This window comes from Palaemon carinicauda, chromosome 13, assembly GCF_036898095.1.
Source record: "Palaemon carinicauda isolate YSFRI2023 chromosome 13, ASM3689809v2, whole genome shotgun sequence".
In the NCBI taxonomy this organism is placed as follows: Eukaryota; Metazoa; Arthropoda; class Malacostraca; order Decapoda; family Palaemonidae; genus Palaemon; species Palaemon carinicauda.
The window spans coordinates 19,586,505-19,600,956 of NC_090737.1; the positions used below are offsets into that span (position 1 = coordinate 19,586,505).

Here is a 14,452-nt window from a genome sequence, read left to right on the forward strand (position 1 = left end):
TTCAACGAGGACCTCCCACGACTGAATGATCATCTCCTTCGTAGGGAACAGGATACTAAGGAGAGACTCGCCGCTTCGCTGTCACATCAGGTACAGCTAGAACTCATGGCCGGGGACACCAGAGTCCCGGACTTTTACATGGTCCTTGCTAAGTCACACCTGGCGACTGTGACCAAGGATCTGTACAGTTTCGCTAGGGCTCGCAGAGTCTGTAGGGAATTCGTATTCGCCAGTGCAACGGTGAAACACGAACCCCGGAGACTGATTTCCTCCAACATCTGGGGCAAACATCTCTTCCCGTCCGCCTTGGTGAAAGAGATAGTGGACAAAGCTGCCACGGAGAACCGGAACCTTCTCCACAAGTGAGGCATGTCCCGAAAGAGGAAGTCCTCTCAGGACGATGGCCCTCAGCCTAAGAGGAAATCCTCAAAACCTAGACCCCAGCAATGTCAACCAAGACGTCAGTTTCCGGGTCCCGCTACTCCCCAAGTGGCCACACAGCCACAGCAGACCTTTCAACTGGTCCCCCAGCCGGTGGTGTCGCAGTCACCGGTCTTCACCCCTGCCTATGAGCAACATTGTACTACCTTTCGTCCCAGAGGTAGGGGCTCAGGCAGAGGCTCCGGCAGAGATTCTTCTCGCCGTCCCTCCATAGGCAGAGGAGGAAGGGGAGCTAGCGGACGAGGTGGCAAACCCTCGGGACACCAGAAGCAATGAAGTGCTTCCGGTTGGAGGAAGACTCCGCCAATTCCAGGATCGTTGGACCTTCGATCCCTGGGCACACAGCATCGTCAAGAAAGGACTGGGCTGGAGCTGGATTCAACCACCCCCATCCTTCCAGCAATTCTTCCAACAGTCAACCCCCCTCCTGGAAGAATATGTCCTGGAACTCTTGAACAAGAAGGTGATCAGGAGGGTAAAGTCAACCAGGTTCCAAGGGAGACTCTTTCGTGTTCCCAAGAAAGACTCAGACAAACTCAGAGTCATTCTAGACTTGTCCCCTCTCAACAAGTTCATTGCGAACAACAAATTCAAGATGCTGACTCTGCAACAAATAAGGACCCTTCTGCCTCACAGGGCCTACACGGTCTCCATAGACCTGGCGAATGCCTACTGGCACATTCCAATGAATCACTACGCTTCCTCCTACCTAGGATTTCAACTCCAAAGGAAAAGTTACGCCTTCAGGGCCATGCCCTTCGGGCTCAACGTGGCTCCACGAATCTTCACCAAGCTAGCAGACGCAATCGTCCAACAGCTACGTCTTCAGGGCGTCCAAGTGATGGCCTACCTAGACGACTGGCTAGTCTGGTCGACATCGCCCGAAGATTGTCTGAGAGCCTGCAACAAAGTCACCCAGTTCCTAGAGCATCTGGGTTTCAAGATAAACGCCGAGAAATCTCGCCTCTCTCCAGCTCAGAAGTTCCAATGGTTGGGAATCCATTGGGACCTTCAGTCACGCTGCCTTTCCATTCCACTGAAGAAAAGGAAGGAAATAGCAGGGTCTGTCAGAAGTCTTCTAAAATCCAAACGGATCTCAAGACGCCAACAGGAACAAATTCTCGGCTCTCTACAGTTCACCTCAGTGACAAACCCAGTGCTTCGCGCACAGCTAAAGGATGCCGCTGGAGTCTGGAGACGATTCGCATCCATCGCTCGAAGAGACCTCAAGAGACGGCTTCCGAACAGACTTCGCTTACTTTTAAAGCCGTGATCAGAAGCAAAGGCCCTGAAAAGGTCCATCCCTCTTCAACACCCGCCTCCATCGATCAACATCCACACGGACGCTTCACTGGAGGGTTGGGGAGGCCTCTCCCACCAACAGCAGGTTCAAGGAACATGGTCTCCCCTATTCAAGACGTTTCACATCAACATCTTGGAGGCCATGGCGGTTCTTCTCCCCCTGAAGAAACTCTCCCCGCCTCCCTCGATCCACATCCGTCTGACTCAGGACAACTCGGTGGTAGTCAGATGTCTCAATCGTCAGGGCTCGAGATCGCCCCAGATAAATCAGGTGCTTCTCCCTATCTTTCGTTTGGCAGATAGGAAGAATTGGCACCTGTCTGCAGTTCACCTACAAGGATTCTGCAACGTGACAGCGGATGCTCTATCAAGGATAAGCCCAATAGAGTCGGAATGGTCTCTAGACGCAAGATCATTCTCCTTCATCTCTCACCAAGTCCCAGAACTTCAGATCGATCTCTTCGCGACGAGCGACAACAATCAACTTCCCCGATATGTGGCCCCGTACGAGGACCCCAAGGCAGAAGCGGTGGACGCCATGTCCCTGGATTAGAACAGATGGTCCAAGATCTACCTGTTCCCTCCTCCCAACCTTCTGCTGAAAGTCCTATCCAAACTGAGAACCTTCAAAGGGACAGCGGCCCTAGTGGCTCCCAAGTGGCCACAGAGCAATTGGTATCCCCTGGTCCTGGAGCTGCAGCCCACGCTGATCCCCCTACCGGGCCCAGTCGTCTCTCAACAAGTACAGAAGTCGACTGTCTTCGCTTCATCACTGAAAGTCAGGGACCTTCATCTCATGATTTTCTCTCCTTAGCCGCAAAGAAAAGGTTTGGGATCTCGAAGAAAAGCTTAGACTTCCTCGAGGAGTACAAGACAGAGTCTACCAGAAGGCAGTACGAATCTTCCTGGAAAAAGTGGGTTTCCTTCGTCAAGGCAAAAAATCCTACGGAAATCATCACCATTGATTTTTGCATGTCCTTCTTCATTCACCTTCATGGACAAGGCTTAGCGGCCAACACGATTTCCACTTGTAAATCGGCCTTGACTAGACCACTCCTATACGCCTTCCAGATTGATCTGTCCAGTGATATCTTCAATAAACTGCCAAAGGCATGCGCTAGACTACGCCCAGCACCTCCACCAAAACCTATCTCCTGGTCCCTGGACAAGGTGCTCCATTTTGCTTCTAGCCTGGACAACGATTCGTGCCCTCTGAAAGACCTGACTCAAAAAGTTATCTTCCTTTTTGCTCTCGCCTCGGGAGCCCGAGTCAGTGAAATAGTGGCATTATCAAGAGAAGAGGGTCATATCCTGTTCGCCGAGACAGGAGATCTTACCCTCTTCCCAGATCCGACGTTTCTCGCCAAGAATGAACTACCCACCAAGAGATGGGGCCCTTGGAGAATCTGCCCCCTGAAGGAAGATGTCTCTCTATGCCCAGTGGAGAATCTTAAGGTCTATCTTCGAAGAACTTCAGACTTTGGTGGAGGACAACTCTTCAAAAGAGAAACATTGGGTAGCGACCTGTCACTGAAACAACTAAGAGCGAAAATCACCTACTTCATTCGCAGAGCGGATCCTGACAGTACACCCGCAGGTCACGATCCTAGGAAAGTCGCTTCTTCTCTGAATTTCTTCCAGAGTATGGATTTCGAAAGCCTCAAGAGCTTTACAGGCTGGAAATCATCGCGTGTTTTCTTCAAGCACTACGCAAAACAAGTGCACGAAGTGAAACATTTCGTGGTAGCTGCAGGTAGTGTTATGAAACCTGCTGCTTAAATCTGCATAGAACATTGAGTTACTTGGGACTCTAACTCTACGGGTGCCTGTGTTGACCCTATCGTGATACATAGTGATTTAATGGACACTTATTGTTTCTAGTAGACTGTTCTTTACCAAGGTGAAATGTCATAGAAATTTACATGCGTGCCACATGCCCTAGGGCATGGAGTGTTTTTCTTTTGAACTTTAAAGACTGGCATTCCTCCGGGAACTTGTGTTTCTAAAAAGCAAACTTTTCTTTTCAGACTCAAGATCACCGTCTTTCATTTCTATGTACATTATTCATTATTACTGTAAATAAATTCTATAATCATTATTTTAATTACTTCCATAATGATCTGCAATCTTAAAAATAAAATGTTCTATTTTATTACCATGTGTGTCTCCTTTCGCTCCTATTCCTTATTTAGAAATATACGATTGTTATAGTTTCATTTACCTCTTTAATGTATGATCTAAAGAATAATATAAATAATTATGTTATATACTCACTTATGCCTTGATAATATTCCTACTCGAATATTAACCTTTGCCCTGTCTCCGAGACCAGCATGATCTCTCCACCAGGAGAGTAGTAATTATGTTATATACTTACTTATGCTTTGGTAATATTCCTACTCGAATATTAACCTTTGTCCTGTCTCCAAGACCAGCATGATCTCTCCACCGGGTGAGTAGTTCTTCAATGATCGCTTCGAGATGTTCCTATTGACCACCAGGACTTCCCTGCCAGGGGGGCAGGAAACCAGTTCATCATGGAATCTCTGGTAAGGACATGTACTATAATACTGTTCGAAGCCCTTGGCACTTGGATTAAAGGGGAAAAAATCCACGATACATTAATTCTCTGGTACACTTCCATCAGGACGACATGGCTTGAGCCCAAAAAACGGATTTTGAGCGAAGCGAAAAATCTATTTTTGGGTGAGATAGCCATGTCGTCCTGATGGACCCTCCCGTCTATTCTAGTTCAGCCTTTCAGGCCCCTCCCTGACCTACTGTATCGCGGAGATTGGTAGGAGCTGAGCTCAGGATGAGGACGGACGTGACGTCATTTAGCAATGGCGCCCGTTTGTTTACGTCTCGAGTACCAAAAGTAGCCACGGATGAGAGTAACTTTGGAACGGCTCCTCAGTTACTCAACCACCTTTCCATATCGAAGTGTTAACTCTATATGGGGTGCAGATAGCTATGTGGCGTGTTCATACATGCGTCCCCTGTTGATATACGATATCCTAGAGGGAAACCTTTAGGGTACTCGCACCAGAAGTTAGAATTCTGTGATAACCTTTAGTTTAATTCTCTGGGAATATTCACTGTAGTTAAATATACCCTAGGAAGCTACTGAAGGAACCTTCCATCAGGACGACATGGCTATCTCACCCAAAAATAGATTCTTCGCTTCGCTCAAAATCCATTTTACCAACTAGGGTTGTAGCTTGGCTAGTAATAATAATAATAATAATAATAATAATATTGATAATATATATATATATATATATATATATATATATATATATATATATATATATATATATGTATATATTATATATATATATGTATATATATATATATATATATATATATATATATAATAATAATAATAATAATAATAATAATAATAATAATAATAATAATAATAATAATAAATTATAATATAAACACGCGTTCAGCGTAGATTTTCACGCATGAAATTATTCAGCAACGTTATTCGAAAAGTAAATATAGCTGTCGTGTCCTTGAACCCCACTATCACGTAAACATGCCAAGTGGTTCACATCATCTTTCATTTAACCGTCATTGTCAGTGTGAGGTTAGAAGTGGAAGCTAGCATAGCGTGACCGTTCTCTCTTGCAAATTTATAAAAGTTCGAAAAACAGCTTAGTGTTTTACTCGTTTTAGTGGCTTGTATTGATTTTTTTTTATTATTATGAAAGCAGATATTGGAATTAATCTTTAAGTGTGTAGAAAATGATAAATCAGAGCGGCACGTGAGAATCTGTCGTGTAAGATAATCAAGACATCATTGTGAATTATATGCGTGTTCGTATTCAATGATGATCCGGTGGTTATAGTGTTAGTCAGTGCACTTTACACAGTGCACGCTATTCACTATAACAGGGTTTGTGCATTCTCTCGTCAGCTTCTCGCTTCGCCCAATATTTTAGCCTTTCTCTATGTTCTTATAGTTTACTTGCTAAGTCTTTCAACATCAAATCTTGAACGATAATTTTTCTGATAAATTTGTTTTTCTGTAGTCATGTCATGTCTAATATTCCTGAGAATCCAATTGATGTTTTCAGCAATTTTGTTGATGAAAGAAGTTTTAGAACGTACTTTTATTTTTTATTTATTTTTTTTTTCGTAATAGGCTCCATAAGACAGTTTTATGAGCACTTAATCGTCAAGCAAAAGATCTCATCTATAAGAATAACATATTGTTGAATTTTTTTTTTTTTTTTTTTTTTTTTTAGTGCAAGTACACAGGTTATTTTAGAATTAAAGTAGAATATTTTAGTAAATGTTTAGGGGTGTGTTTCCAATTTTTAATACCGTTTTCATTCAATTTAAACTACTGTAAGTCATTCTGTAACTTAATTTCTCATACTGCATTTTTGAAGGCGTTCTGTGGAAGGCACGATTATAATTCCTTGGAAAAATATGAATGATTAATATTAGATACCGCTAATGATGATGAAGTGGACAATTAAATATTGGAAAGCAAGCATGTAAAGAAAAAGTCAGTCAGCAAAAACAGTTTTTATGCGAGTTTTTTTTTTTTTTTTGAAAAAGTAATTATACCCAATGATTATGAAATTTCTATATAAAATAAAGAAAAAATATGTCTTTAGAGCTATTTGTGTTTTTCCCCGGAAGTAAGTCAGTCGGCAAAAACACATAGAAAAGAGATTTTAGACGATTTTTGTGAAAAAACGTAATTATACACAATGATAATGAAATTTTGATATAAAATTTAAAAAAAAAAATGTGTTTTTTAGAGCCATTTGTATTTTCCCCGGGCAGTGAAAACGGGACTTATTTCAAATAAGTGTTTGCGGGAAATCCTTATTTTCTCCCAGGAACTGTATTTAAGTAAACTTGTTACCAGAGAGTTGACGTAAAAAATAAAAAAATAAAAAATCATTTCAAACTTCCAAGTAAAATGCACTTTTACCGGCTGAATTTGCGTGTAGTGACCCTCACTCTGATTGTATATGTGAACAGTCATAAACCCTGTTATGGTATTCACGTGATAACACTATATACTAATAAACATAATGTGAACACACCGGGAGGCCATGTTCTCAATAATTTACAGGTAGAACATGACCGGCCCATTGATAAGTCTCCGTCCGAGAAGTATGGTTCACAAGACTTGCCAATTGGAACTTCGTTTCGAAACTTGACATCTTTCACTGAAGAGTCGTTTCTTCTTAGGAAGAAGAACAATTTGTTCACTTCAGCTTTAAACAGCAGGACTCGGCACCAAGCTCATCAACCGGTGAGCTTAGAAAGCTTACTCCAGGAGGAGGAAAATGTTACTCTTTCCTCAGAGACGGAGGAGATTAAAATTTTTGTGGATGGCGAAAAAACGGAAGGGGCCTTTGAACACATATGGCGAAGTACAGGCCTATGGTAGGATATTGTTCAATTCTAAGTCGTACACACACACACACACACACACACACACACACACACACACACACATATATATATATATATATATATATATATATATATATATATATATATATATATATATATATAAATTATAAGAATTTAATTTGCCCATGGGTGTGTGATATCCCGTGGAAGTATTAATTCGATATTAAAAGGCATTAGTGGCTCATTTATGGTTCAGGGTATATATATATATATATATATATATATATATATATATATATATATATATATATATATATATATATATATATATATATATATATATATATATATATATATATATATAATTCATGCTGTACTTGTTTACAACTCATCAACATGTTTTGCGTATTTCGTAAATCTCTATGAATACTACTGACCATAATGATATTATTTTTTTTGGAATTTCAGTCCTCTTGACCCTCACAGCGAAGCACATCTATTTCTGTTAAGTCAAGATGAACTGCAGAATTTGGCGCTGATTGGTTCGCTTCCCAACGACGCGATTGAGCAAGTTCGCATTCATTGGCTTCTGGATCTTGTCAGTGTTAGGTAAATCTTGACTTTTGTTCGTAATGTAATATAAAAGGGAATTAGAATCACTTGCTGGGTGATTAGGAACAAATAGTTCGTTGATGATTGTTCTGGATCTTGTCAGTGTTAGGTAAATCTTGACTTTTGTTCGTAATGTAATATGAAAAGAATTTAGAATCACTCGCTGGGTCAGTAGGAACAAATAGTTCGTTGATGATTGTTCTGGATCTTGTCAGTGTTAGGTAACTCTTGACTTTTGTTCGTAATGTAATATAAAGGGGATTTTAAAATCCCTCGCTGGGTAATTAGGAACAAATAGTTCGTTGATAATTGCTATGCTTTTTTTTTTAATTGATGAAAATGGTCTTCATTATTTCTCTCGTTATTTTTGGAGAAGTTGAAATTAGAATTAAAATTTAGTTTAATTATATAAATACTTAATTTATTTTTCTCTGTTGATTACCTTTCTGGATAGAGCAAATATATTTCCCCCAACCTTTTGCGAGCACAAAATCATCTAAGTGCAATTTTATGTCGTTAAAATTGTTATATTGTTGTAAAAGGGTGACCATTCGCGTGGTAAAAATGTAATAGCATTATGAATATCCACATAACGACTGGTGTAAAATAAATTAAGTTTAAGAGTAAACAAAGAATGTACTGTGCTAGTTTTAAAAAGTTTTCGAAATTGACTTTATCTCAGTAAGTCAAGAATTGCTAAACCTACTTGTAATTGACTACTGACTTCAAAATCGTTTGCGTTTTCACTTATAATTTACTTCTAAATGAATACTAACTTTAAAATCATTTGTGTTTTCACTTAAAATTTACTTCTAAATGAGTATTTACTTTGAAATCATTTGTGTTTTTACTTAAAATTTACTTCTAAATGAGTATTTACTTAGAAATCATTTGTGTTTTCACTTATAATTTACTTCTAAGTGAGTATTTACTTTGAAATAATTTGTGTTTTCACTTATAATTTACTTCTAAATGAGTATTTACTTTAAAATCATTTGTGTTTTCACTTATAATTTACTTCTAAATGAGTATTTACTTTAAAATCCTTTGTGTTTTCATTTATAATTCACTTCTAATTTGATATTGACTTCAAAATAGTTTGTGTTTTCACTTAAAACTTACTAATTGAATTTACTACTAATAGACTACTGACTTCAAAAACTTTTGCGTTTTTACTTGTAAAGTAATTAATCTATTATTTACTACAATTAACGTGGCTCCCACAAACAACCTTTATTCCTAAAAAAAATAGAAAACAAAAAACTTTGATGTATTACCATTCAGTGTCGAGGTAAAAAAAAACTTTAATGTATTACCTTTCAGTGTCGAGGAAAAATAAACTGATGTATTACTTTTCAGTGTCGAGGAAAAAAAAACTTTGATGTATTACCTTTCAGTGTCGAGGAAAAGAAAAAACTTTGATGTACTACCTTTCAGTGTCGAGGAAAAAAAAAACTGATGTATTACCTTTTAGTGTCGAGGAAAAAAAAAACTTTGATGTATTACCTTTCAGTGTCGAGGAAAAAAAAACTTTGATGTATTACCTTTCAGTGTCGAGGAAAAAAAACTTTGATGTATTACCTTTCAGTGTCGAGGACGCAGAACCGAAGTACAACTTCACGCACCTCGATAGGTTAATGGACCATCTGAGGGAGTTCGACCTGAAACCAGGATTCGAGATCATGGGAAATCCTGGAAACATCTTCACTGACCTCGAGAATGTCACTCAAGTGACTGAGTGGCGGAACCTCGTGATGCAGACGGCGCGGAGGTATGTAGGTAAGAGCAATTGGGCTTTATACTAGAGTAAGCTGACGATACATTTCTTTCTTATTAAACTCACGAAGAAAATGGCACTGGTCTATATATTGGAATATGGTAATGAACAACAATTTCTCTTATGGGTAGGGTCATAGCTAGAGATTTGGGTGCCATGGGACCTGAGTTAATAGAAATTTTTCCTTCTTTACTCTGGTGAGTTGGAGGTAATTTTAAAGGTTCCATCATCCCCTCCTACACCTATTGACGCAAAGGGCCCCAGTTAGATTTCGCCGGTTGTCTCTGCTGTCTTGACTTTTTAATTCAACACTTCTCCATTCATTAGCTCTTACTTTTATTTTCTGACCATGCTTTGGAGGCTCTCCCCCTGCCTCTTCCCCCTTAGCTACGCTAATATTTGTGGGGGTGTATTATTATTATTATTACTTGCCAAGTTACAAACCTAGTTGGAAAAGCAGGATGCTATAAGCCTAGGGGCTCCAATAGCAAAAATAACCCTGTGAGGAAAGGAAAAAAGGAAAAATAAAATACTTTATGAACAGCAATAACATTAGAATAAATATCTTCTATATAAACTGTAAAAACTATAACAAAACAAGTGGAAGAGAAATAAGATAGAATAGTGTGCCCGAGTGTACCCTCAAGCAAGAGAACTCTAACCCTACACAGCGGAAGACCATGCATGGTAGCCTACAGGGGCTATGGCACTACCGAAGACTAGAGATCAATTATACAAAATAGTACATAATACAAAATAAGCGAAAATTTTATTTATTTGTCTGATGTAAAGCTTGTGTATATACGTAAACTATTCATGAGAGAGTTTAGACTATGGAGTTGAAATATTATAAAAGACTCTCTTGGCAAGATTTATTTTTTTTATCAACCCTCAGAAAAATACGGATATTTTTCAACCCTCAGAAAAATATGGGTATTTTTCCACCCTCAGAAAAATACGGATATTTTTCTACCCTCAGAAAAGTACGGATTTTTTTTAACCCTCAGAAAAATACGGTTTGGATTGGGTGGCGTCGTGGAAGTGGGAAACCTGGAATGAACCGGACCACCATGACTTCGATTCACTTAATTTCACTCTTCAAGGTATTTCATGAAATGTTTACACTTGCTTCTGCTTCTTTCACCAAATTCCTTATTTGACCATAATAAATGTCGTTCTGTTTATTCTTAGCACGTCAAATGTTTGAGAGGCTTATTTTGTAATTGACCTAAATAGATGTTACTGTTTATTCGTGGCATGTCAAATGTTAGATGGTTTATTTTTCTAATTGACCAGAATATTTGTTGCTGTTTTTATTAATGTCATATCAAATGTTAGAGAGGTTTATTTCGTAATTGACCTAAATAGATTTTACTGTTTATTATTATTATTATTATTATTATTATTAGCTGAGCTACAACCCTAGTTGGAAAAACAAGATGCTATAAGCCCAAGGTCTCCAATAGGAAAAAATTGCCCAGTGAGGAAAGGAAATAAGGAAATAAATAAATGATGAGAATGTAAAATGTTAAATGTTAGAGAGGCTTATTTCCTAATTGACCATAATAGATGTTGTTGTGTTTATTCTTGTTATGACTAATGTTAGAGAGGCTCATTTCGTAATTGACCGAATAGATGGTACTGTTTATTCATGTCATGTCAAATTATAGAGACACTTATTTCCTAATTGACCAAAATAGACATTTTTACTATCTAAGTTTAGTGTTAATTTATATATTTCATTTAATAGGTTTTCTGAATTACTACGACGCCTGTCGTATGGGTTTAGATGATGTGTCTCCAGATATCGTATTTGGGGGTCCAGGAGGCTCGTGTCGAAACCCAAACTTTTCCAGAATATGCTGGGCTCTTCTGGATCATTGTGACCATGGATCAAGTTTTTTCACTCCCGGAGTGCCACCCAGGATCGACTTTATTTCGTTCCACAAAAAAGGTTTGTTTGATTTTTACATATTTTAAATGTAGATGGTTGCCATTGCATGAGGTATATTTGTAATATCATATATTTTGATATATCACTCTTGATAATTGATCATTTATACGTTTGAAAGCGAAGAAAAATATTAGAATGATTAAGATTTGTTTACCTAAAATGCATTTTGTAGTCAGCCTCTTTGATGAGGCCTAAATTACATGGTATTATGGTGAACGAAAGTAATTATAAAGCAATTACTTATTTCCCATCACCCAACTAAATATGTAATTATCTGTACATTTTTCAAATGTGTTAACTGTTTGGAAAACATGAGGGCATTCGCAGGAACTAGGTATTCGTAGAGAGAACATTTATTTAAATTTCTATTGGAGCTTTCTCCTGCCATACTCAATCTTATCCATACATTTGTCGAGGTAAATCATTTTGTATTCAAGCCATACACTGCCTTTTCCCATTTTTTCTTATTTTATTCCTAAAACATCTTGTTTTTTTCCTCCAAGGAAATTAGATTTCATATTTTTTTTTCCTAAACCACGTTTGCAACAATTGTTGGTTATTATTTGTAATATTAATAAATAGTAAGTGTTTTGAAAGCTCATGTAATCTACCTTTGGTGAGTTGTACACCGTGCAGTGCTGTATTGTCTTTTCCTGTATATCATCTATCACTTATCTATCAATTTATATATCTGTGTATATATCTATCCCTTTCTGAGTGGGGATACCTTAACGTGGTGAAAGGGTTTGCATATCGCTATGAGTAACAAAGCGCTACTAGTCAGGGCCACCCATACTAGGTTGGATTTCTGTGAGCGATCAGACGGAAATCTCCCATCATCACCAATCCGCACTGGCCAGCGGGGTGAAGAAAACTGGCCAAACCCCAGGCATGAATAAGGATATGTCTGAAGACTTCGTCCTGCAATGGACTAGAAATGGCTGCATTTGTTGTTGTTGTTGTTGTTGTTGTTGTTTTTGTTGTATGCTTGTGTGTATGGGTTTGTGTACTTTTTAGGAAAGCTATTTATTCTCTGATCATAGGAGAGCAGGATGCTGACACCATCTTGGAAAAGGAACTTCCTACCGTTGCTCAAATATACGACGAGTATCCTTCATTACGTCAAGTGCCGGTCATAAACGAGTGAGTATTCTTGCAAGTCTTGTTATGATATACATCTAGATATGTTTGATTTGGATGATAGGAATAAGTATTGGAATAATATTCTTCTTTACTGTCGTTATCCATACATTAAAGGGTCGGTTGCCTGATGCACCTTTTCCTTTGCCTTCTATCAAAGGTATCCTCTTCCACCAAACACTTCTACATTGTGTGTATGTAATCCTTGAGTGGTGTACCATCTCTTCGAAAGAAATATTACTCATTATTGTAATAGTATGTGTGAGTGGTGTACCATCTCTTCGAAAGAAATAGTACTCATTATTATAATAGTATGGGTTAGTGGTGTACCATCTCTTCGAAAGAAATATTACTCATTATTGTATACGTGTGAGTGGTGTACCATCTCTTCGAAAGAAATAGTACTCATTTTTATAATAGTATGTGATTATATAGCTTGATAGTTTTGAATGAACATTTTTGAATAGATAACACTAATTAGGTTTTGAATAACATTTTAGTCGAGATGTAGATTCAATTTTTTTCTTTGACAAAGGAAGAAATTTATAAAAAATTTTCAACCCATGTGAGTTTTAGGAGAATTTTATAGTTCATGTAAGTTTATTACTGTACATATATATTCAAGTGGCATTCGTCTATTGCAAGTAGGGTCACTGGATCATAAAAATAATGATGTGTGGGTTTCCATCCCAAGTTTTTAAAGGCCGCTGTTATTATTATTATTATTATTATTATTATTATTATTATTAGAAATTGAATTCTGCCGATGCAGCCATAGTATTCAACTCCACCTGTTTGAAGGAGGGTCTCCTACCAAGATATTATTATTATTATTATTATTATTATTATTATTATTATTATTATTATTATTATTATTATTAGCTAAGCTATAACGCAAGTTGGAAAAGCAGGATGCTATAAGCCCAAGGACTCTAACAGGGAAAATAATCCAGTGAGGAAAGGATATAAGAAAAAGAACTACCAGAGACGTAATGAACAATCAGAATAAAATATTTTTAAGAATAGTAACAACAGTAAAACAGATCTTCCATATGTAAAGTATAAAATGAGACTTTTCATTAACTTCTTATATCTAAGATAATAATGAAATTTCTGAAGATAATAATGAAATCTCTATGGCATTATGTTGAAATGGCGAAGACTACATAATTACATTTTATTATAGAATAAAAAGTGAATCTGATGAAATTGGATAATGAGAATGTTATGCGCATGTGTAAGAGAATCATTCGTGTGCAGAAATAGAAAGCTTTCAACCTTTTCCCCTCCATAGGCTACCTGTAGTAGCCCAAACAAAATATGTCGTCCTATAGTCAATTTTTTTTAGTGAGGCATATTTGCACCGACTCACATGGGTGCCCTTTTAGCTCGAAAAAGTTTCCTGCTACCTGATTGGTTAGAATTATCTTTTCCAACCAATCAGCGATCAGGAAACTTTTCCGAGTTTAAAGGGCACCCCTGCGAGTCGGTATAAATCTGTCTCGCTAAAAAAATTGACTATAGTACTGGGGCTACCTCTGGTAGCCTACCGAAAAGAACTTATATCTTTTCGTAAACTGTTGCTATTAAGTAAAGTTATTCGTTGTTTAAATCATTGGTTCGTTTTCTATTGTTCTTTAAGATTAATATTCTTCGTTTTCCCAGTTAATCCTCCCCCCCAAGACAAGGAAGATTAAAAATATGCTAAACGAAAAACGTAAACTTTTAGGTGCAATTTTGTCATTTTGTCTTTTGGCAAAAATGAAGAATCTCTTCTTGAGTTTGAGTTTAGGATCGTGGTGTTTCTCAAGTTTGAGTTTAAGATCGTAGTATTTTCT

The 14,452-nt window shown here is 37.7% G+C and overlaps 1 protein-coding gene across 1 annotated transcript in view; it reads left to right on the forward strand.

Annotated features, from left to right (window-relative positions):
- Nucleotides 1-6,530: 6,530 nt before the first annotated feature.
- Idua (alpha-L-iduronidase) overlaps nt 6,531-14,452 on the forward strand; it is a 42,982-nt gene continuing 35,060 nt past the window's right edge. The window contains exons 1-6 of the mRNA XM_068385103.1: nt 6,531-7,161; nt 7,600-7,740; nt 9,332-9,522; nt 10,528-10,623; nt 11,271-11,474; nt 12,518-12,617. Of these exons, the coding sequence (XP_068241204.1) occupies nt 6,689-7,161; nt 7,600-7,740; nt 9,332-9,522; nt 10,528-10,623; nt 11,271-11,474; nt 12,518-12,617 (1,205 nt within the window). The 5' untranslated portion in view covers nt 6,531-6,688. The remainder of the gene's footprint in view (nt 7,162-7,599; nt 7,741-9,331; nt 9,523-10,527; nt 10,624-11,270; nt 11,475-12,517; nt 12,618-14,452) is intronic.